Below are 25,083 nucleotides of genomic sequence, written 5' to 3'. Positions count from 1 at the left end.
CAGCAGGTGCCCCAGTTTTCATTCCTTTTACTGAATTACTAAATTCACTGTTAAGCAAGTGTAGGATGATAAGGAATGGCTTTTCAGTCCTTGTGACGAGGTTATCAACATTTTAGTTGATTTCAAGCTAAGTATGAGTCATCAGGGTTATATGTGACTATAAACAAAAGACTCCATTAATAGATGTTTGTTGCTTAGAATGAAGTGGGATGATAATCCCACTCTTTTCTTTCCCAGTTCCTGTATGGTGCAGACATTATGTTCAGTTCTTAGTGCTATACTTAAAGACGTCTAAGTCTATGCTATGCTATAGACAAATAAGTTCATAACTTATTTGATGTACTGATGGATTTATTTTGCTTAGCATCCTAGTCCCTTTAGTAGAGTGAGACTAGGATAATGAGAAAACTAAAAAGCTCAGTGCCCTGTGAGGAGTATTTGAAGGTACTGTGGCTGTTGAGAGAAGCCTTAAGGCACGCCAGGTAAAACCATCTTCAAATTTTTTTTTTTAAGATTTTATTTATTTATTTGACAGGCAGAGAACACAAGTAGGCAGAGAGGCAGGCAGAGAGAAAGAGGAGGAAGCAGGCTCCCTGCAGAGCAGAGAGCCCGATGCGGGGCTCGATCCCAGGACCCTGAGATCATGACCTGAGCCGAAGGCAGAGGCTTTAACCCACTGAGCTACCCAGGCGCCCCCCCCCATTTTTTTTTTTTTTAAAGCAAGAATTGGCCTGCCTTTTTTTTTTTTTTTTTTTTTTTTGATTTTATTTATTTATTTGACAGAGAGAGATCACAAGTAGGCAAAGAGGCAGACGGGGGCAGGGGAAGCAAGCTCCCTGCTGAGCAGAGAGCCTGATGCGGGCCTCAATCCCAGGACCCTGAGATCATGACTTGATCCTAAGGCAGAGGTTTAACCCACTGAGCCACCTAGGCGTCCCATCTTTATAAATACTTTTTAGGCTAGGAAATACATAATCAACTATTGACTTTTAGAGGCAGGTTAACCAGTTTATGGAATATCTATATGGTAAAAGAATGTATATTTGGGTAAAACATGAAAACAGCTAAGGTTTTTAAAAGCCAGGGTAGCATACTGGTTATGAGTATGGACTCAGGAGTCATTCAGCTCTGGACTTGTCCAGACCTTGTTGCTTACTAGCTCTGTGATTTTAAGTGAGTTGCTTCCTCTCTCTGTTTCCTCATCTATTGAAAGGAAGTGGTTTTAATACCTCTTGGGTTCAATGCATGTAAAATGGTCACTAGTGTTCACCTACTGTCATGCCACATACTGCACAGTATAGACAGCTGGCCCTGCATTATGTCTGATGTGGATTGGGGATGGGCCTCCCTTCCCCAGCACATCTCCCAAAGATAGTAGCACCTTGCTGAGCATTGGGCCAGAAGCTAGGAAGATCTGCCTCGTGTGGTTGTTCATTCCAGCAGATGCAGGGCTGTGGAGTAGAGAAATTGGGAGAGGCAGAGGAGGGGGAGAAAACATGTAGCTGGGAGTGCAGCTTTCCCCAAATTTGGTGCTGTTTATACCTGAAGAAAGGACAGTTAGCCTTTTTTAGCAGCTGGTAACATTTGGGCCATTTTTCTTACGGTTTATGTAATGTTTCTAAATCATTGTACTTGGATTACTTTTATCCCTTTGGACATCTGATGTGTACTGCATTTTAGTTAGCTTATAGTTTTGCTTTAGCTTGTTTCATTTGCTCCCACCTCCAATTCCCTAAGTTGTTTAAGTTTTAAAACCAGCCTTCTGGGGCACCTGGGTGACCCAGTCAGTTAAGCATCTGACTTTGGCTCAGGTCATGGTCTCAGGGGTCCTGGGTTCGAGCCCCGCATCGGGCTCCCTTCTTAGTGAGCAGTTTGCTTCTCTCTCTTCCTCTGTCCCTTCCCCCTGCTTGTGCCCCCCCCTTCTTTCTCTCAAATAAATAAAATCTAACAACAACAAAAAAGAACAAAGCCCCCAAACAAAAAAAAAACCTAACTTACTTTCTCTCTTTCTTTCTATTAGCATATAATGTATTATTTGTTTCAGGAGTACAGGTCAGTGATACATCAGTCTTGCACAATTTACAGTGCTCATCATAGCACATACCCTCCCCAATGTCCATTATGCTGCCACTAGATCCCGCCTACTCCACTTCCATTCCAGTTTGTTTCCCGAGATTAAGAGTCTCTTATGGTTTGTCTCCCACTCTGGTTTCATTTTTTCCTCTCTTCCCCCGTGATCCTTTGCCTTGTTTCTCAAATTCCTCATATCAGAGAGATCATATGATAATTGTCTTTCTCTGATGGACTTATTTCACTCAGCATAATATCCTCTAGTTCCATCCATTTCGTTGCAAATGGCAAGAGCTCATTTTTTGATGGCTGTATAGTATTCCTGTGTGTGTGTGTGTGTGTGTGTGTGTGTGTGTGTATACACATACCACATCTTTATCCATTCATCTGTTGATGGACATCTAGGCTTTTTCCATAGTTTGGCTGTTGTGGACATTGCTGCTATAAACATTGGCGTGCACGTGCTCCCTTGGATCACTACATTTGTATCTTTAGGGTAAATACCCAGTAGTGCGATTGCTAGGTTGTAGGGTAGCTCTATTTTCTACTTTTCGAGGAACCTCCATACTGTTTTCCAGAGTGGCTGCACCAGCTTGCATTCCCACCAACAGTGTTGGAGGGTTCCCCTTTCTCCTCATCCTTGCCAACATCTGTCATTTCCTGACTTGTTAATTTTATTTTTTTATTTTATTTTTTTTAAAGATTTTTATTTATTTATTTGACAGACAGAGATCACAAGTAGATAGAGAGGCAGGCAGAGAGAGAGAGAGGGAAGCAGGCTCCCTGCTGAGCAGAGAGCCCAATGCAGGGCTCTGTCCCAGGACCCTGAGATCATGACCTGAGCAAAAGGCAGAAGCCTAACCCACTGAGCCACCCAAGCACCCCATGAAGACAGAGATCTTAAACTCTGTACTTTGCGGGGCGCCTGGGTGGCTCAGTGGATTAAGCCGCTGCCTTCAGCTCAGGTCATGATCTCAGGGTCCTGGGATCGAGTCCCGCATCGGGCTCTCTGCTCAGCGGAGAGCCTGCTTCCCTTCCTCTCTCTCTGCCTGACTCTCTTGTGATTTCTCTCTGTCAAATAAATAAATAAAATCTTTAAAAAAAAAAAACCTCTGTACTTTGCTTCTAGTAGATATGTAATATAGAGTTCTAAAAATTAGACTATTACATAGGGTGTAGAAATAAAGATAGAAATTGTAATGAGATCAGCGCTTGGTTAAAATATTAGGCAGGTTGTCAGGGCACCTGAGTGGCTTAGTGGGTTAAAGCCTCTGCCTTCGGCTCAGGTCATGATCCTAGGGTCCTGGAATCGAACTCCGAGTCGGGCTCTCTGCTTGGCAGAGAGCCTGCTTCCCTCTCCCTCTCTGTCTGCCTCTCTGACTACTTGTGATCTCTGTCTGTCAAATAAATAAATAAATTCTTTTAAAAAAGTATATTGGGCAGGTAGTAATAGTGTAAAGCAATACAAACTCATAATAACTACACATAGGATTAATGTGATTTTGTTTTTACTGTATGATTATAAGTAGGTTAGTTGAGGAGAGCCAAGGGTAAATATTAGTTGATCTATGTACATGTCTTAGTCTGTGTAAATATGATGTAGTGTTACTTCTTTTAGTTTTTAGTGTACTTTGAAGAAAACATGAAATCTAAATAAAAGTTTTTCCTTTCTTTTGTAGGAGTCAAGGAAGGACTGAGGTAAGATTATTTCTATGAAAATTTTATTTAAAACATGAGATTATTTTACTATGTATTAGTAATAGTAAAGAGAAGGTGGTAGTTGCATTCTGGAAAACTCCACATCAAACTAGTGGCTGATGGTGAGGAACATAAAACAGTGTAAATGCCACTTTTGTGTGAATGAATGGACTCCTTTCTGGTCGTTCATTCTTAGCATTTTTCTGCTTTGACCTAAACTATCTCCTATCTTGGTACTGTGAGGCTTACTGTTGCTTCAGTAATGCTTTAATGTTATTTCAGCATGGCAGAGGCATTTTGTCTGGATTTTTCAGGGCTTTAGATTTTGACCCATTAAGTATAGGACGTAATTGTGGCACGTATTGTACAGTAGAGAAATATTTAACAAATGGTTCATAATCTTTCCTGTGTGGTTGGGAGATTAGTATTTCATGTTTATAAATCTTTTGATGTAAAATGTGATGTTCCTTTGGGGAGATCTGGTATATAGCAAAAATCATTTTGAAAGAACATCTAGTATGTGTTTTTATTCTAAACCTCAATATTGCATTATCTTTGTAAATATTTAGTTGTATTTCTTAAAATATTCAAAAATGAAACAGTACCATGTACTCCTACAGTAGTCATTAAAACCTAAAAAAAAGAAATATATCCTCTGCTTATGGGAGTGTTTAAGCCTTCTTAGTAAATAGCTCACTTTTTCCCTCCTTAAGTACAATTGCTTTCTTAATACTCTTACAATATTCACTCATTCAGCAAATACTGTTTTCCTTCTATGTACCAGGCATGCTATATTTTATTTATGTTTGTTATATATATAAATATATATTTAAGTATATGTATTCATAAGGATATAAATGTAACAAGACATGATCCTTTGAATTCACAGACCTTAAGGGAAAAACAATTATTTCTGTTTTGGAAATAGAATTTCTTCAGCCGTAAACCACAGAAAACATTTGAATGCTGTCACCTATCTTTATAATAGTAGATTAGTTCCATTATTCTGACAATTGGGAATATATTCTCTTTCTCTGCTTAAGATTTATTTATTTTATTTGGGATGGGGAGGAGCAGAGAGAGTCTTAAGCAGATTCTACAGTGAGCTTGAAGTCTGATGTGGGCCTTGTTCTCACAGCCCTGAGATCACAACCTAAGCCAAAACCAAGAGTTGAATGCTTAACTGACTCTACCACCAGGTGCTCCTAGATTCTCTTTTTATGATGAAGTATTAAGGGTTTTTTGGATAAAGTTTTAGAGAAATGGGTTTTATTTTTTTACATCTTCCCTAAATTTTATTATGAAAAAGTCAAATAACAAGCAATGTTGCAAGAATTTCATGGTTAAGAGTAATTAGTGTTTTATTACCCTTAATATATCACGTATTTACTTATCAGTTTTAGAGAAATGTTTTAATAAAATATCTAGAAACAAGGATTCACATTTTTAAAAAAGTATTTGATTTGTAATCAGAATTTCTGTGAATGGTACTTTGAATACTTAAGCCTATTGTAATAAGCTCTTGTTAATGTGTCTTTTAGGTGTCATTTACTTTGAATGAGGATCTTGCAAATATTCACGACATTGGTGGAAAACCAGCATCAGTCAGCACTCCTAGAGAACATCCATTTGTCTTACAAAGTGTTGGAGGACAGACATTAACAGTCTTTACTGAGAGCTCGTCAGGTAAGTGGGAATAGAATTATTTAATGTGATTCCTGTATGTGTTGTATAGATTTTCTGTCTCAACATATACTTTGAGGTCATTAACAAGGCTGCTCTACCTGTTGTTCTATCTCTATTCATATCATGGTATTTATTTTTTTTTCTCTAAGTACTTTCCTGGATTAATGAAATTTTGGCTGTTACTCGAAGGGTTTAGTTTCCATTTGGGGTATGAAGAAATAGAACAAAGCAGATGGAAGATTGTGGTGCATCAAGCTGTCTTCTAGGATGTTGAAGAAACAGTATTCTGAGTTTTGCCAAGATAAGGTCATACTTGCCTGTTTTGGTAAATCGATATTTAGCAACTAATAAGTTGTGCTTAAAAAAAAAATCTCTTAATATTAGGGAATATTTTAGTCAGAATTTTTGCTTTTGTGGGTTTCAATATTAAGAGGGACTTTTTAGTGCAGAGAGATGAACTGTTTGTAATTGGTTTTGACTTCCAAGAAGCTATGTTAAGGTAGTTTGTAAATTTTATGTGCTCTCAGGTATTTTACCAGTTCAATAATCAGGAGCAGGTGTTTCAGTTTGTGAATTAAATATACAGGGAGCTTTTTTGCAGTGTACATCTATGTTTATTTTCATTGTTATTTGATTTTTAACCTTACCTGACTTTAGAATATTACTATTAACACAGCAGGGCAACTCTAATGAAGCTAACTTCTCATATCTAATTTAAAAAGTTTATTGGTTGTCTAAAGAAAATGATTTGTGGTTTTGTTGTATCTTCTTTAAACATTACAAAGAAAGCTGTAAGAAATTATAGGTGTTAAGAATGTTATTGTTTTAAAAAAGAATATGTTCAGATAAATCTTTTATGGTGTCTTGAATTACCAGTAGCTGTATAAACTGATCAAAAAACAGTCTTTTCTCCTCTCCTCCTTGGACATAGAGTGTAACAAAATGATAAATTATAGGGGTGCCTGGGTGGCTTTGTTTTTGACCATCAGACTCCTGATTTCAGCTTAGGTCATGATCTCAGAGTGGAGCCTCAGGTTGGTGGGGGTGGGGCTTCTCTCCCCCTGTCCCTCTCCCTGCTTGCTCTTGCTCTCTTTCTATAAAATAAATAAATACTTTTTAAAAACCCAGATGGTAAATTATAACTTTTACATCATGTGGTTTAAGGTAAAAATTTTGTTTTATTGCATTATTCTGATGCTACAAATTTGTAATGGAGTATTTTGGGAGGAAGAAAATGTTTTTAACCCACTGAGCCACTCAGGTGGCCCTGGGAGGAAGAAAATGTTAAACACATGCATTTTCTCTTGGAGAGAAATCAACTATTCAAGAAATATTTATTGTAGGCCACGTTATGCAGGGCATAGCATAGGTGTATCCAAGGACTCTGAAATTTGTCTTATGATTGTTAAGATTTAGCAAGACCTATTGAACTGTGAGGTTTTCTCTACTTTTGTGGTTGTCTATGGAGTAGAAGAGGCATATGGCACCAAAACAGTAAATAGGAGGCAGAACCTTGGATTTCAGCTTTTTTACATTTTACTAAGTTGCTCATTTTTCTAATGCATGATGTATTACTTATACAAAAGACAGTGATTTGCAAAGGTAAGGTTTGTTATTCTCAAAATTCATCTTCCATTTTAATCTTGTAAATCGTTTAGTTAGTATTGTGCTCTTTTTGAACATTTTGTGTTCACATTTCTGGTTACAGTGTACTCCAAAGTGAATATGGTATTATAAGGATTATCTTGGCAGGGATATGGAAGAGGATCAAGATTGTCATCCTTCTTCTGGAGTTTGGACAATATGTTCTTGTTTTGTCGAACTGTGGTAATACAAATGCATATCTAAGTAACTGTTAGATCTTCACACCCTAAGGAGTTTTTTTCCTTCTTAATTTCTGTCATTTCTGTTTCATGTCATTGTTCTTTGGCTTTCCTTGCACCTTTCTGTGCTTTAATTTCCTTATTTGTGAAATGGAATAATAAATATTTATATTTAGGTCTAAATAAGAATTTTTAAAAACACTTAGAATAGCACTCTACATAATAAATGCTCAGTAACTATTAGCTATTACTGTTATTAATTTAGATCTTACTTTTTAAAGATCTCTCTCTATATATATGTATACATATATATATTTTAAAGTAAGTTCCAGGCCAAGTGTGGGGCTTGATCTCATGACCCCAAGATCAAGTGTCATATGCTCTACTGACTAAGCCCACTGGGTACTCCTGTATTAGATCTTACTTTTAAACTCTTCAGGTTTCAAGTTTATTTTAAGGCATGTGCATACATTTTAGCTCGTTTCTGTGTATATCATCTGATGAACTTCAGCCACTAGAGGTTTTTATGTTCAGTTTTTGATTGCTTTGATGACTAAGAAAAAGCTCTGTAGAGTTGTCGTTATTAACAGTGTATTCCTTGAGGGGCACTGCATTATTTGCCATTTCTAATCTTTAAGGTTTCATTTCTACAGCTGGATCCCTTGAATCTCTAGGAAGTCATGAATAGACAGCAGAGGATTGGTGACTGCATAATGTATTTAAAATGTTAGATACAGAGTTGCCTGGGTGGCTCAGTTGGTTGAGCATTCCATTGTTGGCCTCAGCTCAGGTCTTGATCTCATGTTTTTGAGTTTGAGCCTCACACTGGGCTCCACAGTGGGCATGGAGTCTACTTAAAATTCCAAAGAGGGGCACCTGGGTGGCTCAGTAAATTAAAACCTCTGCCTTCGGCTCAGGTCATGATCCCAGGGTCCTGGGATCGAGCCCCCCATCGGGCTCTCTGCTCAGCAGGGAGCCTGCTTCCTCACTCTCTCTTTCTGGCTGCCTCTCTGCCTGCTTGTGATATCTGTCTGTCAAATAAATACATAAAATCTTTAAAAAAATTTTTCAAAAAATATCTATATCTATATAGATACATGTATGTATATTTTTCTGTGGAACAGTACTGTAACTTTCATTGGAGACTCAGAGGGGTCTGTGACCCAAAAAAGCTTCAGAGTCCACACTGTAGTATTAGCTTGGTTGATCATGAACTGGCCAAAGTGTGAATAACTGAACCATTTTACAGTGAGTAAAGCCATTTATTTTACAATGAAATATTCATAAAGCTGGCATTATCTTTAATATTTTTATGTTTTCCCTCAAGCATAGAACTGTACCATCTTATTAAAAATTGCTTTTCTTGGCTCTTCATTTTTTTTAATAGTCCGTAGGTCTTTAAAATGTAGAATTTGATAAGAAGAGTTAAAACCTCACATGTTCAATGTGTTAGGAGTTTAATTTTAATAACTTTATTCCTTCTGTAATATACATTTTGCTGGTTTTTGAGAGGCCTCCTTGAACCAATTTTTTTCTAATGATTCATATTAGAGTGTCTTTGTGGGGATGGAGTTTGAGGAGACTGATGATATCTTTTACATTATCTCCTTAATACAATCTGAGTGTTTTATGAACACAATTTATTTCTAGTTGAGTATTCCTATCTGAGGAAAATGTTTTATTTTTAAGTACTGTTTTGGGTTGGCCCTTTTTTGGTCCACATTTCTCTTTGGAATTCTAAATCTATTTCCCTATTAAATATTTTTATTAGCTAGTATCCTTATCTTTCTGCCATTGTCTAAGGAGAAATTCTTCATGTGTTTGGTCTTTATTTTTCTCCCCTTGGGTCTTTGGTTTAGTATTTTTAGCTACTATTGGTAATTAAATAACTTCGATTTCTTTCATAATTTATACCCCTATCTTTGTTCAAACTTAGGTTTTCTTTATAATTGCAAATTCTAGGCTAAAATTGTTCATTCATCTGTTTAACAGGTATTTTTAATGCTAGGCCGTGTGTTAGAATAAGGCTAGACTGGCATACCTGGGTGGCTCTGTGAGTTGGGCATCTGCCTTCTGCTCTGGTCATGTCCCAGGTCCTGGGATGGAGCCTGTCAGGCTCCCTGCTGACTGGGGAGTCTGCTTCTCCCTCTGCCTCTCCCTCTACTTTTGTTGCCTCGCATTCTCTCAAATAAATAAATGAAAATATTTAATAAAAAAAATTAGACTTGGGGCGCTTGGGTGGCTCAGTGGGTTAAAGCCTCTGCCTTCAGCTCGGGTTGTGATCCCGGGGTCCTGGGATCGAGCCCTGCATCGGGCTCTCTGCTCTGTGGGGAGCCTGCTTCCTCCTCTCTCTCTGCCTGCCTCTCTGCCTAGTTGTGATTTCTCTCTGTCAAATAAATAAAATATTAAAAAAAAATTAGACTTCTGTTCAGCTGGGCAACTGGTGTACTCACTACAGAAAGTGCTCTAATGGAACTGTGTACAAAGAAGAAAAAAGAGTACTAACTAAAAGAACTGGGAAAGACTTCAAATGTGGAGATATTTGAGCTGGACTTTGAAGTAAGCATGCCTTGATAGGAGGCAAGAAGGTAAGATAGAAGGCATTTTTCTTGCCTCCAAATAGCCTGTTCTTCACTTTGCTTTCTCCTACCTGTCATACTTTGTCGTAATCTATCTAAAAATCTATTAAATAGTCCTGGTTACATCAAAGCAAAATAGCTCAGTTGTGGATTTGTTAGTCTAGTTTAGAGATGAAAAGGTTTGACCTGGTTCAGTGGGAGTGGAGAAGAGAATCCTGTTCTAGAGACAGGAGAGGTAATTTTGACAGCTTTTGGTGATGAATTAACTGGGAGAATTGGATGAGTGAGAAGTCCAGAATGGTTTCCAGGCTTTTTTGGCTTGAGCATCTGGATAAGTTGGGGAGACCATTATTACTGAGTTAGAAAATACTGGAGGAGATGGGCAGTATTAAAACTGATGGACCATGGTGGTGGTTTTGCTCTAAGTTTTCATTATCTTTGACCCCTCTGCAGCAGTTCATTAATTCAGCAAACTGATATTTGTACCTACTATCTGCAGGACCTCTTTTATTTAGACTTGGGATACTTTAGTGAGCAAACTCCCAGCCTTCTTAGTGCTTACATTTTAGTAAGAGGAAACAGCAACAAATAATAAATGTAATGAGTAAATCTTTTTGCAGTCTAGAAGGTGGTGAGTTATCTGGGGAAAAAAAGCAGAAAGTGGAATCAGGAGTCCTGATTTGAAGGTGAGACTTTCAAGTTTAATATTTTCATTTATTTTTAAGTCAGCTCTGTACTTAACCAATGTTGGGCTGAACTCTTGATGCTGAGATCAAGAGTCGCAGGCTCTACCTACTGAGCCAGCCAGTAACCCTGGGACTTGCAACTTTAAACAGTATGGTCAGTATGGACCCATAGAGAAGATGGGATTTGATCAGCCGGGAACACATTTGCCCTAAAGTCGGAGCAAGCCTATAGCACATTCCAGGAGTAGCAAGGAGGTCATTGTGGGATGGGATAGATGGGACAAGGGGAAGAGCAGTAGGCTATTAGTAGTCGTAGGCTAGAGAGGAAGGGAGTTGGCAGTGGCAGATCAGGAAGGGATTTGTAAACCAGTAAGGATTTTGGATTTTATTCTGAGTGAAAGGGGGAGCCACTGGAGGGTATTGAGCAGAATAGAGATTTGATCTGATTTACATTTTAAAGACTCCTTCTGGCTGGGAGGTTGATAAGGGACCAAGAGGGCAAGGGTGGAAGTTAGAGGCTAGGACGGTAATCAGGGGAGAAATGACAGAGACTTGGACCAGAGTGGTGCCTGCGCAAAGGTCTAAGCTCTCATCTGATGTCCGTCTCATCTTTAGTTGTCTTAATAGGTAATCCACTTGGATTTTTGATACAAAAATCATACTGATCTTCTCATTCTTTTATTCTCCATATGTTCATATTTCTTTTTTTTTTTTTTTTTTAAGATTTTATTTATTCATTTGACAGAGAGAGAGATCACAAGTAGGCAGAGAGGCAGGCAGAGAGAGAGAAAGGGAAGCAGGCTCCCTGCGGAGCAGAGAGCCCGATGCGGGGCTCGATCCCAGGACCCTGAGATCATGACCTGAGCCGAAGGCAGCGGCTTAATCCACTGAGCCACCCAGGCGCCCCCATATGTTCATATTTCTGTCAGTGATATGTCCTCATTCTTTTGTTCTCCAGGCTGCAATAATTCTTAGCCTCCACTTACTCTCATGTCCAGTCAGGTGCCCCATTTGATTCTGTTGTAAAAATCACATGTGAATGTTTAGGCAGTCCTTTGAAGCATCCTGTGAAAACTTCACCCATCCTCTCCACCCTCTAGTCCAATCTGCTGGCATCTCTTATCTTTTACAGTAGCTTCCGGCACCCACCCCGGCTTTTCCCCTTGTTTTTCCCTCATCAGGGATTTGTTTGCCTTTTTTTAGTCAAAGCCACCCTTCCTTTACTGCTCTAGTCTTGATTCTTCCTTCATCTGGACTCTTGGCCGTAAGGTTTGTATTAGTCATTTTGCCCCTGAATTAAACCTTGTGGGCAGGTTACTATGTCTTATGCTTATCACTGTTGTATCTGGGCTAGGATTGGCCAATAGTGGATGGGTGTGTTAAAGCATAGGTGTTAAAATAGTTTATTTTCCCCAAAATATTCCCCAAAGAATTACTACTACTCTAAAGGTACATTCTACAATGGTTTTTAAGTGAGGTGGTTTATTGGTAACTTCCTTCAAAGTTTCTTAAGACATTTGAGGTTCAAAATTGGATATTAAATTCCTTTTTCAGTATTTTTCTTCCTCATTACATTTTTTGGCACAATTGATTCCTTTACTTTCTTTTTGTTAACCAGAGTAGTTCAGCAGTGTGTCCTGTAACACTTGGTTAACCCCTGTACACATTATAATACCTCTTCCTGGGGTAGTAAAGCAGCTGAAATAATTGGAAGTATGTGTGAATATATTTGGTGGTGGCCTGCCTTATTTACTGTCAAGCCTGAATTTGGTAACACATACCAACACATACTTGTCTTAGAACACATTTGTTTGAATTTGAAGAAAACTGTTGTAACTGTGGGAATGCTCTTTGCAGATGCTAAATTACCAATCATGTTGGAAATACTGTGGAATTTATAATCTGCCTTGTGTGGATTATCGTGCAGGAATGGCAAATAAAGGATAAATATAGGTATATATTTTTTTAAAGATTTTATTTATTTATTTGACAGAGATCACAAGTAGGCAGAGAGAGAGAGAGAAGCAGGCTCCCTGCCGAGCAGAGAGCCTGATGCGGTACTCGATCCCAGGACCTTGGGATCATGACCTGAGCTGAAGGCAGAGACTTTAACCCACTGAGCCACCCAGGCGTCCAATATAGGTAGTATTTTTATTTAAAGTTGAATTTTTGACTGTTAGTGGGAAATATTAATTGGGTATGTTTCCCCCGTTTGTTGAGAATGGGATTTTAGCTGTATGATTTGCAGAGGTTGATTAAGCTTTACGTATATGTATATGAGGTTGTTAGCATTCATACTACAGGTGTTTCTTCTATTGTTGAATTTTTTTTCTTATCACTGCCTTTAAACATGAGTTATGTTCTGTTACTTATTAGATCAGCACCATATGCTGTTATAGTTACTGTGCAATGGGAGTCAGATTTTATTTAGCCTTATATATCATAATTGTAATTTTTTTTTTATAATTGTAATTATTTTGTATCACTTTAGTGCAGTGGTTCTTGAACTTTTTGGTTTCAGGGCACCTATACATTACGTGTTAACATAAATAATATTTATATGAAAACACCCTGTTTCCAAAAAAGAACTAGATGGAAATGTGGTATTTTGCAAATCACATTCATATCTGGCTTAAAAGACAAGTTGATTCTCTTGTCCACTTCTGCATTCAGTCTGTAGCGGTATGTTAATTTTGGTTGAAGTATCTGAAGGAAATCTGATTTCTTACAAATATTGTTAGGAAAGGGAGGAGTAATTAATGAAATTTTTAGATAATTGTGCATATTCTTTTGCTACTACACCAAAATTCTATAAGGGTAATTTCTTAAAGGTTTGTTGCAGTATAGAATTTAAAACCAGATCAGTAAACTTTTTATACTCTGTCACACTGAAATCCATAGGTTATGGGGTGCTTGGGTGGCAAGTCTGTTAAGCATCTGCCTCCTGCTCAGGTCATGATTCCAGGGTTCTGGGATTGAGCCCCACATCGGACTCCCTGCTCGAGGGGGTTTTGCTTCTCCCTCCTGTTACCCCTGCTCGTGCTCTCTTTCTGTCTCTCTCTCTCTGTCAAATAAATAAAATCCTAAAAAAAAAAAAGAAAGAAAGAAAAGAAATCCATAGGTTTTAACTAGTACTTTGTGAATGGATTTTTATGTTCTTGAGATTTTGTAACGTCATATGTCCATCATTTGGAGAGTGTTGGTTCACTGAGCTATGCACTTCTTCCACATGTTGACATGTTTCCTTATATCAAAATTTTGCATTTATTAACATCACTGATTTAATCAGAAAGTCTTTAGATAGCTCTCAAGCTTATGGTGGGTATACATATTTTGAGATTGCTACTTTTCGTTTTTTTGAAAGTTTGAATTTTGTTACTGGCATCAAATGCTCTTGGTTGTTTCTTTGAAAGGTTGGACTTATTCCATTCATTTTTAAGAAAGTAGATACCTGAGTCTGATAACTATAGTTTGTGTGTCTGCCCCCAGGCTTTCCACTCTTCTAGTGAATTATGTGCAAAGACTGTGGAAGGAGTAAGGAAGCTGGATTTTTTGCTTACTCTTGAGTAACGGTCATGCCACTGAACTGAACATTTGGAATCCTACCAGTTTCTGGCAATTTTATTCTTGTCAGGAAGAGCAAAAACTGAAGCAAAAATGTATGACTTTAGTGTTTTGTATTTTTCCTGAACTGCCAGCAAGTTTTGTGGCTGGTTCAGCTTTGAAATTTCTGCCAGCTGCCTGAGCCAGGTCTGCTCTCTGAAGTTAAACCTAATAGCAGAAAATGTTCCTTTATTCAGTGGCTGGAAAGAGAGTAAAAGGCATGTTTATATTCTTTTCATATTTAAGTATGCATGCATAAATGCACAGTTGGTGTACACTGTAGATTTAATAATTTGGTGATGAAGGTGAGGAAAAAAAATTGAAGGATGAAATTAAGGTTTGGAATCACAAGTTATTTAAGGCTGATTTTTTTAATGAAACATTTCAAGCCTATAATAAACTGTAGAGAATAGTATAACTAGTGTGTAACAGCTGTATTTCATAACTGTTGATATTTGCCATATTTTTTTAAGGATATAAAATGTTTTAGATAGAGCTGACATTCCTTTTTTTTTTCCTCGTCCCATCCCACCTCCCTATCCAGAGGTAACTGTTGTCCTGGAGTTGAGTGTGTATGTTATTGTGACTCGTTGTGAAGAGTCTGCAGTTGCTTACAACAAAAATCTTAACAATTTTACTTGAATTACAGAATTCTTGGGGCGCCTGGGTGGCTCAGTGGGTTAAAGCCTCTGCCTTTGGCTCAGGTCATGATCCCAGGGTCCTGGGATCAAGCCCTGCATCGGGCTTTCTGCTCCGCAGGGAGCCTGTCCCCCACCCCTGCCTGCCTCTCTGCCTACTTGTGATCTCTGTCTGTTAAATAAATAAATAAAATCTTTAAAAAAAAAAGAAAACAGAATTCTCTTTTTTTGATGCATAATAATGTATTTTGGAAATTATCACTTCAAAAGAAAGGAGAAAATAGAAAATAAGGATAATTTTTAAGATTGCGATATGATTGACATGTAACATTGTATAAGTTTAAGTGTACAGTATGTTGAAGTGAACATTTATACTGCAGCATGACTGCCACTGTAGCATTCGCTAACACCTCTATCACGTCACATAATTAACATTTCCTCTAGTGCTGAGAACATTTGAAATCTAATCTCTTAGCAAGTTTAATGTTTACAACAGAGTTTTATTGTCTGTGGTCCCTATACAGTATTAGATCTCCAGGACTTAGGTATCTGTTAGAAGAGAACAAAACTCTTTAGAGACAGTTTAAGCAGTGTCATCTAAATTTGTAGCAACTAGGAAAGTTCAGTGCTTGTATTGAATAGAAATTTTTTTTTTTTAGTGTAGAGTATATCTTTTTTTTTTTTAAAAGATTTTATTTATTTATTTGATAGAGAGAGATCACAAGTAGATAGAGAGGCAGGCAGAGAGAGAGAGAGAGGGAAGTAGGCTCCCTGCCGAGCAGAGAGCCCGATGCGGAACTCGATCCCAGAACCCTGAGATCATGACCTGAGCAGAAGGCAGCGGCTTAACCCACTGAGCCACCCAGGTGCCCCAGTGTAGAGTATATCTTGACAAGCATTTTTGTTGTTGTTTTTGTTGTTTCTTTACTACTTGAATTTTTTAATTCCCTATAATTTAGTATAAATTATGTGATCAAAAGTAATTATTAATGAGAAACCTAAAAAATTCAGTCCCATGTGCAAAATACAATTCATCAGTGGAAAATATAGGATAAAAGAAGACATTTAAATTTTGTGTTAGCCTTGCACGCATACATTTTTTATTTTGGTAATGTAGTCTCTTCTATATCTGTATTGTAGTAATCACACTGTCATTATTTTGAATACGAGTCAGATAATATTTATAGTATTCTTCAGAAGAATTGATCTATAATTTATGCAAGGAGTATTGACACATTTGGCTTTTCATCAGTTTTAGTCATTGCTATGAATTTGTTAAAGTAACCTAAGTTTCCAGTTCTGTTACTCATGAATTCTGCTTTAATTTTATTGCTTATCAAACTCAATACCCAAAGAACAAATAATCCAATCAAGAAATGGATAGAGGACATGAACAGACATTCTGCAAAGAAGACATTCAAATGGCCAACAGACACATAAAAAAGTGCTCAACATCACTCGGCATTAGGGAAATACAAATCAGAATCACAGTGAGATACCACCTCATACCAGTCAGAATGGCTAAAATTAACAAATCAGGAAATGACAGATACTGGTGAGAATGTGGAGAAAGAGGAACCCTCCCACACTATTGGTGGGAATGCAAGCTGGTGCAGCCATTCTGGAAAAACAGTATGGAGGCTCCTCAAAAAGTTGAAAATAGAGCTACCCTGTGGCCCAGCAAATGCACTACAGGGTATTTACCCTAAAGATACAAATGTAGTGATCCAAAGGGGCACATGCACCGCAATGTTTATAGTAGCAATGTCCACAATAGCCAAATTTTGGAAGGAACCTAGATGTCCATCAACAGATGAAGGGATAAAGAAGATGTGGTATGTATATACAATGGAATACTATACAGCTATCAAAACCCATGAATCTTGCCATTTGAAATGACATGGACAGAACTAGCGGGTATTATGTATGCTAAGTCCATCAGAGAAAGAAAATTATCATATTATCTCTCTGATATGAGGAATTTGAGAGGTAAGGCAGGGGATCCTGGGGGCTAGAGAGGGAAAAAAATGAAACAAGATGGAATCGGAAGGGAGACAAACCATAAGAGATTCTTTTTTTTTTTTTTTTTAAAGATTTTATTTATTTATTTGACAGACAGAGAGATCACAAGCAGGCAGAGAGGCAGGCAGAGAGAGAGGAGGAAGCAGGCTCCCCGCAGAGCAGAGAGCCCGATGCGGGACTCGATCCCAGAACCCTGAGATCATGACCCGAGCCGAAGGCAGCGGCCCAATCCACTGAGCCACCCAGGCGCCCCCCATAAGAGATTCTTAATCTCATGAGACAAACTGAGGGTTGCTGGGGGTGGGTGTTAGGGTATGTTGGCTGTTTGATGGACATTGGGGAGGGTATGTGCTATGGTGAGTGCTGTGAAATGTGTAAGCCTGATGATTCACAGACCTGTATTCCTGGGGGCAAATAATACATTATATGTTAATAAAAAAATTTTGTTGCCTAAAATCTACTGGAAGTTGCGGTTGTGATTTCTATTAAATAACTAACTTTATTTTGGACCTGTCTTCCCTGTATCCTTGTTCATGATTTTCATGGAGAATGTCAAAAAGCCTCAAGTTTTTATCTTTATCGTATATCTTATTTGCTTGTTCCTAAAATTCAGTTTTTATCATCAAAACTGCGAATTTTCTGTTTTGTAAAGCTGTTAAGAAGAACTTAGGAGGGGCGCCCGGGTGGCTCAGTCGTTAAGTATCTGCCCTCGGCTCAGGTTATGATCCCATGGTCCTGGGATCGAGCCGCGAGTTGGGCTCCCTCCTTGGCCGGAAGCCTGCTTTTCCTACTCCCACTCCCCCTGTTTGTGTTCCCTCTCTTGCTGTGTCTCTGTCAATTAAATAAATACAATTAAAAAAAAAGAACTTAGGAGGTTTTTATTATACCTGGAGGGAGTGATAATGCTGTACGAATGTGTTTCTCTTTTTTCCTTTTTGATTTTCTATAGCCTCCAGGTTATGAAGTTGGTTCTTTGTTTTGATTTATGTATACTTAAGATCTTAGGAAGACTGGCTTCTTTACAAAACCTACAACATGGTAAAATCAATTTTACAGTGTTTGAGTACTTGAGGTATTAAAACTAAGTCTTGAAATAATGTTAATTTAAAACTATTTTAATTGTTTTAAACTATCTTAATTTTTTGGAAGTCATTTTCTTCGGCTGTTTCAAGTAACTTTATTGCCATTATTATTATTTTTTAAACCTCATACAAGATTGTTGCACACAGACATGGTTTTTGTCTCTGGTTCTTTGAACATAAATGTATTCTTTTATCAAAATTTAAAATTGAGAAAATGCAATGTAGCTGATTTTTTTCCTCTGCCATGTAGCCCCTTATTATAGAAAGAGAAGACATATTACTTGGTTGGCTTTATATTTTCATTGTTTGGAACTGCATTCTGTTGATCTGGGTGATAGTTCTAGTACAGTAATTCCCTATGGGAAAAAGAAGCGTAAGACTTCAAAATTGATTTAATTACTTTAAAAAGGAATTCATATTCTTTACTGTTGTTGTTTTAATTTTTATTTTATTTTATTTATTTTATTTTTTTTTAAAGATTTTATTTATTTATTTGACAGAGAGAGAGAGAGATCACAAGTAGACAGAGAAGCAGGCAGAGAGAGAGGAGGAAGCAGGCTCCCTGTGGAGCAGAGAGCCCGATGCGGGGCTCGATCCCAGGACCCTGAGATCATGACCTGAGCCGAAGGCAGCGGCTTAATCCACTGAGCCACCCAGGCGCCCCTAATTTTTATTTTTTTAAGTAAGCCCCTCACCCCATGTGAGGCTTGAGCTCACCACCCCCAAGATCAAGAGTTGCATGCTCTACTGACTGAGCCAGCCAGCCACCCATGTACATGTTTTGTTTTAATTTAATTAATTTATTTTTAAAAATATTTTGTTTATTTATTTGACAGAGACACAGCAAGAGAGGGAATAAAAGCAGGGGGAGTGTGAGAGGGAGAAGCAAGCTTCCTACTGAACAGGGAGCCCAATGTGGGGCTCGATCCCAGGACCCTGGAATCATGACTTGAGCTGAAGGCAGACGCTTAATGACTGAGCTACCCAGGCACCCCTAGTTTATTTTATTTTATTACATTTCATTTTAAATATTTTACTTATTTGTTCGACAGAGAGAGAGAGAGAGCACACACAAGCAGGGGGAGTAGCCACCAGAGAGAGAGGGAGAAGCAGACTCCCCACTGAGCAGAGAGCCTGACATGGGGCTTCATTCCAGGACCCTGGGATCATGACCTGAGCCGGAAGCAGGTGCTTAACCTACTGAGCCACCCAGCACCCCCCGTGCATGTTTTTTTTTTCAATTAGTATTTTTTTTACTAACATATAATGTATTATTTGTTTCAGGGCTAAAAGTCTGTGATTCATCAGTCTTCTACAATTCAAAGCCCTCACCGTAGCATGTACTCTTTCCCAGAGCCATCCCCCAGCCACCCTCTCTCTCCCACCCCATCCAGCAGCCTTTAGTGTGTTTCCTGAAATTAAGAGTCTCTTATGGGGGATGCCTGGGTGGCTCAGTCGGTTGAGCGTCTGCCTTTGGCTTAGATCATGATCCCAGGATCCTGGGATCGAGTTCCTAATGGGGCTCCTTACTCGGCAGGGAGCCTGCTTTTCCCTCTGCCTGCTGCTCCCCTTGCTTGTGCTCTCTCTCTGACAAATAAAATAAAATCTTTTTTTAAAAAAAAGCCTCTTACGGTTTGTTTCCCTCTCTGGTTTCTTCCAATTTCATTTTTTCCCTCCCTTCTGCTATGATCCTATCTTGTTTCTCAAATTCCTCAAATCAGCGAGATCATATGATAATTGTCTTTCTCTGATGGACTTATCTAATCATTGTCTGCAGATTATGAATATATTTTTCAACTGCTGCTTTCTAGGTGTGTATCTTTATATAACTAGTGCAGTGGTTCTGACCTGGGGGCAACTTTGACAGCTCTGGAGACATTTTTGATTGTCACAGCTGACTGTTACTGGCATCTGATTAATGATCGGGAATGCCACTAAACATCCTACCGTGCACAGGACAAGGACAGCCCCTCACAGCGAGGAACCACGTAGCCCAAAATTTCAGTAGTGCCAAGAATGAGAAACCATGGTCTCATATAAGAGAAGCTGTTATTTTTAGCAGACAAGCTATTTGATATAACTGCTAGTGATATTAAAGTAATAAAATAAATGAGGTTTTTTGAAGGTGTCAACAGGAGTGACCAAAACTTGTTTACCTCCCTAGTAATTGTTTTTGTTCTTCTCTTCCTTCTCTCTCACTCTCTTCCTGCTGCTTTTCTTCTCTAATTGTGTCAGAAGAAATTTGTTTTTTGCTTTTAGGAGACTACCCTTGAGGTTTTATCTTTATATGGATTTTTTTAAAATATCCACTCTTAAGCACCATGTTTTTTCACTAGCTATTGTTGGTCACATTACTTCTTTAAAAGTTTGGGGTGTTTGCCACAATCACAAAAGCACATTTTTCTTACTTAGTATGACTGAAGAAAACTCTTAGAGCCAAAAAATACGGTAATTTACACATGGCTTTTTATTGCTCTTGAGAAAAATTCTTACTCTTAGAAAGGTATGGCTTGTCTCCTCCTACCTTATCCACTTTAATTCAAGCTTGATGTAATTCTTCAAGCTTAAATATTCATATTTAGTAAAGAAAAAAAGCAATATAAAGTTGAAATACGGCTGATTTCTCACCTATATATTAGTGGAACAGAATTATCTGTAGGGCTTTTCATGGTAAAAGCTTACCAGGAAAGGGTCTCCTGGGTGGCTCAGTCAGTTAAGCATCTGACCCTTGATTTTAGCTCAGGTCATGATCTTAGGGTCGTGAGATGGAGCCCAGCATCAACCTCTGTGCTGGGTGTGGAGCCTGCTTAAGTAAGATTCTCTCTCTCTTTTACACCCCCTCTGCCCCCTTCCCCTCTCTTTTCCCCCTTCTCTAAAATAATAATAATAATAATAACGACGATGATGAAGAAAGCTTACCAGGAAAGAAAAATAAACTTTCTTTTCCCTAAATTTTCTTTTCCCTTCCTCCACCCCCATTTGTTCTTTAACTTTTCACTATGAAAAATTTTTAAGCACTCCAGTAGCAGAGAAGTAGTACAGTTAATCTTGTTTCAGCTATACCACAGCCACTGCCCTTTGTATCTCACAGGATGATTGATTTTTTTTTTAAGAATTTTATTTATTTATTTGAAAGAGAGAAATCACAAGTAGGCAGAGAGGCAGGCAGAGAGAAAGGGGGGAAGCAGCCTCCCTGCTGAGCAGAGAGCCCGACGCGGGGCTCGATCCCAGGTCCCCGAGATCATGACCTGAGCTGAAGGCAGAGGCTTAACCCCTGAGCCACCCAGGCGCCCCATCACAGGATGATTGATTGATTAATTTATAGATTTATAGAGAGGAGAGAAAGAAAGCAGGGGGAAGGGGGAGAGGGAGAGGGAATCTTTTTTTTTTTTTTTTTTTAAGGGAGAGGTAATCTTAAGCAGGCTCCTTGCTCAGCACAGAGCCCGATGCTCCCCACAGAGCCCAATCAAGCCCGGAGCTTGATCTCCCACCTGCATCAGAATCACCAGTTGGATGCTTAACCAACTGAGCCACCCAGGAGCCCCGTGGATCATTTTAAAGAAAATCTCACACAGTATGTCATTCTGTCTTAAAATTCTTCAGTACATGTCTCCATAGGGATTCCTTTTAAAAAAATAACCAGAATGTGGGGCGCCTGGGTGGCTCAGTGGTTTAAGCCGCTGCCTTCGGCTCAGGTCATGATCTCAGGGTCCTGGGATCGAGTCCCACATCGGGCTCTCTGCTCGGCAGGGAGCCTGCTTCCCTCTCACTCTCTCTGCCTGCCTCTCTGCCTACTTATGATCTCTCTCTGTCAAATAAATAAATAAAATCTTAAAAAAAAAATAACCAGAATGCTATTAGGATACCTTACAAAACAAAACAGTAATTCCAGTATCATAGATCTAATCAGTGGGAGCTGTCATGCCCAAATTCCAATGTTCCCTGATCCCCCCTCCTTCTGATACATGGTTCAATTCTATCTGAAGTCACAGTGGTTTGCAGTTGCACAGCTCACAGTGTTCACTTATAAAGGTACCACTGGAGAAAATACCATTCACCCAGTCATTTGAATTACTCTGAAGTCATGAAACATCCTCTGTAGAACTGTTTAATGAATTTGACTGATAAAGAAGTGAGTATTGTGTGTCAACTAAAAAAACGACAGAAAAGAAATAACTTCTAGAGCTGTACTGAGGCACTGATGTCTAACTTGTGACATTGTTGATGGGGGGAATTCCTGAGCTGTGTTTACTGAATGTACTGGGATTATTGTAGGATTGTATATAGTTAAAGTTAACAAATGTATGCGTTTATGAAGAAGAAAATTTTAATGCAATATGGCTGATCTCTGAAGAATAGAGGGCTTTTAAAACAGGTTTACAACAAAATAAAAGGTGGTGTAAATTTATGCGATGAATGGAATAAAAATGTTCATTAATTTCAATAGTTGATATGATAGGGACTGTATCACTGTATGTCCATATAAACAATGGGGACATTATATACAATTTGTATACAAACCTCAATTTAGAATATTTCTTACTGCAAAATAAAAGAAATTGAGAAAGAATAGAGAAATAAAGAACAGAGAAACCTTTTTAAGTTGAATTTAAGTTTAAAATCTCTTGAAGTCAGATCAGTTTATGTCTTTAATGCAAAACAACTTAGTAGATATTTTTTAAAATATTTTATTTATTTATTTAACAGACAGAGATCACAAGTAGGCAGAGAGGCAGGCAGGGAAAGAGAGGAGGAAGCAGGCTCCCCGTCCGAGCAGGGAGCCCAATGCAGGGCTCGATCCCAGGACCCTGAGATCATGACCTGAGCCGAAGGCAGAGGCTTTTAACCCACCGAGCCACCCAGGCGCCCCTCATTCTTCCATATTCTTACCGGGTGCTAGAAGTGGACAGCTGTGGCATAGGCAGAGGTGAAACACTAATAGCCAGCATGCTCTGAAAGACTGCTGTGTTTGGAAAGAAATGCAGATTATTTTTTTAAGAGCTCTATGTACATGTATCAGTCCATGGTTTCTTGCTTATACCGTATCATTAGCTATTCCGAATGAAGAAGGGAACAGAAACCCCTACAGACACATTCTGTGTTCGCATTTTCCTCCTACCCCCTGTAAGAGAGCCAGTCTTGAGAATGTTTTATGGTTAGAAGTTGTAGCCTTCTCCACTCATACAGAAAAACAGCACACCATGCAGGCTTGTTGACAGCTTCAGTTTCTTTCTTTCCTTTCTTGATTTATTTGAGAGAGCAAGAGAGGGTGCACACGTGCACACACATGAGCAGGTGGGGCAGAGGGAGAGGATTAGTGAAGCTTAAGCTGACTCCATGCTGAGCGTAGAGCCCAATGTGGGGCTCCATCCCACCCCCCTGAGATGATGACCTGAGCCACAACTAACAGTTGGTCGCTTAACTGTGCTACACAGGTGCCCGGTGGCTTTGGTTTCTTTTTTAATGACTATGAGGATTTGGTAGGTTTTTTCCCTTCTTCTTTTTCTTCTTCTTTGTCTTCGTCTTCGTCTTCTCTTCGTCGTCGTCTTCGTGTTCTTCTTCTTCTTCCTTCTTTCTTCTTCCTTCTTTCTTCTTTCTTCTTCTTTCTTCCTTCTTCTTCCTTCTTCTTTCTTCTTCTTCTTCTTTTGGGGGGGGTAGTTTTTTTCTTACTGTGTAACTTGTTTTGTACCATAAACACTGTCTTGGGGGGAATGCCTATACTGTTCAGCAAAGGAAAATGCCTTTTCACAATCCTTTTTCTGCAGCCTTTAGGTGAAGAATTTTTCTTTTCTTCCTGAGTTAGGGACAGACTCACATTTATTGAGGATTGTGGCATAAATACCATGGATGGTCTCAGTGCCTGCCTGTAGTCTTTCTGCCCTTGCCATTTCTGTGCATGCTGGCCAACTTCTGAATCTCAACATCTGTGTGTCTATCTGAGCGCCTTTTCTGCTGCCATTCTGCCCTCCTGGAGGACAGGTCAGAAATGCTAGGGTATTAACATTCATGCTGAGAACCACTCTCAACCAGTATCTGACAGTACTCAGTGGGTAAATACCTAGCTCCCTAAACCCTCAAGTGGGGTGTTCTGGAAGGATCCAAAACTAGATAGAGGTAATAAACTGTAGCTCTCCCTTTACTCAGAAAGCGAAAATGATGTCTTTATAGAGATAACCTTGACACATACCCCAGTTTTTAAAAAAGTCGCAGACCAAATGTGGTATTATAATTCTTATTAAGTTACTTAATGCCATACTTCACAACTTACCACTTACACACGACTATTTTTGTGGGAGCATTGATGTGTTCTTTGATCCTCGGCCTTCTCGTCTTGTGTATCCAAATGGTTTTAAACCCTACTGTGATTCCTAGGATGGCTGCCCATAAAGCATTCTTTAACAGACCCAAATATTCTAAGGCTGAGATTCAGGAAGATTTAAAAGAGGAAGCCAAGATGTAGTTTCAGAACACATTGGTGTTTTTATGGTTGTGTGACTGCCGACATTGCTTTCTCTCCCCTAATCATTGCTTGTTTCTGCTGCCGTCTCAGTCAGCTGCCTGTTGCCATTCTGATTGACCATCGTCATCTTCTCACCTGTCTCTGTTCCCATCCAGTGTGACTGACTGTGCTGCTGTTGCCTTCCCTAGGCTCTCATTAATCCCACTAATAATGGAACTCAGTCTCACTGGGTAAACGTGCGTTCTCATCCCTGCCCTTCTGTTCATTTGGATGTCCCCAAAGCCTCCATGAACTCTTAAGATCTCAGGAAGGTGCACTCAGATACCATCCCTGATTCTTTTTCTCACTTCAGCCCCCAGTCTTTCATATACGCAGATTCTCTATTTCCAGCTTTTTGAAATAACTGCTTCAAAGCAGTAGAACTTCTGCACTGAATATAATTTACTCCGGAAGACAGTTGCAAGGGGAAAATATTCTGTATACATAGTACCTCATTAGCTGAAAAAACTATCATTTTTGAGAAACCATTTCATTCCAACACTATAAAATTTATGAAAAGTAATTCACATAAATTAACTGCATCACTGATTCAGCTGACATTCGCCTCCCCCAAAGCCTTTACTTGCTTCTAAGTCTTGTCAGAAAAAAATATTAAAATATGTTAAGTGGGAAAAAGAAAAATTAATTGGAGCCTGTGTAATGGTAAGTTTACCAGACTGTCTCACAAAGGTAACCG

General features: G+C 38.8%; 1 protein-coding gene across 1 annotated transcript in view; it reads left to right on the top strand.

The window, feature by feature from the left end:
* GTF2F2 (general transcription factor IIF subunit 2) overlaps nt 1–25,083 on the top strand; it is a 160,781-nt gene that overhangs the window by 16,974 nt on the left and 118,724 nt on the right. The window contains exons 3-4 of the mRNA XM_046028132.1: nt 3,750–3,768; nt 5,310–5,454. Coding sequence (XP_045884088.1) covers nt 3,750–3,768; nt 5,310–5,454 — 164 coding nt within the window. The remainder of the gene's footprint in view (nt 1–3,749; nt 3,769–5,309; nt 5,455–25,083) is intronic.

The sequence above is a fragment of the Meles meles genome, chromosome 14 (genome assembly GCF_922984935.1).
Source record: "Meles meles chromosome 14, mMelMel3.1 paternal haplotype, whole genome shotgun sequence".
NCBI classification, from domain to species: Eukaryota; Metazoa; Chordata; class Mammalia; order Carnivora; family Mustelidae; genus Meles; species Meles meles.
The sequence above is the reverse complement of the archived record's forward strand: the minus strand, read 5'-3'. Positions and strand labels throughout refer to the sequence as shown.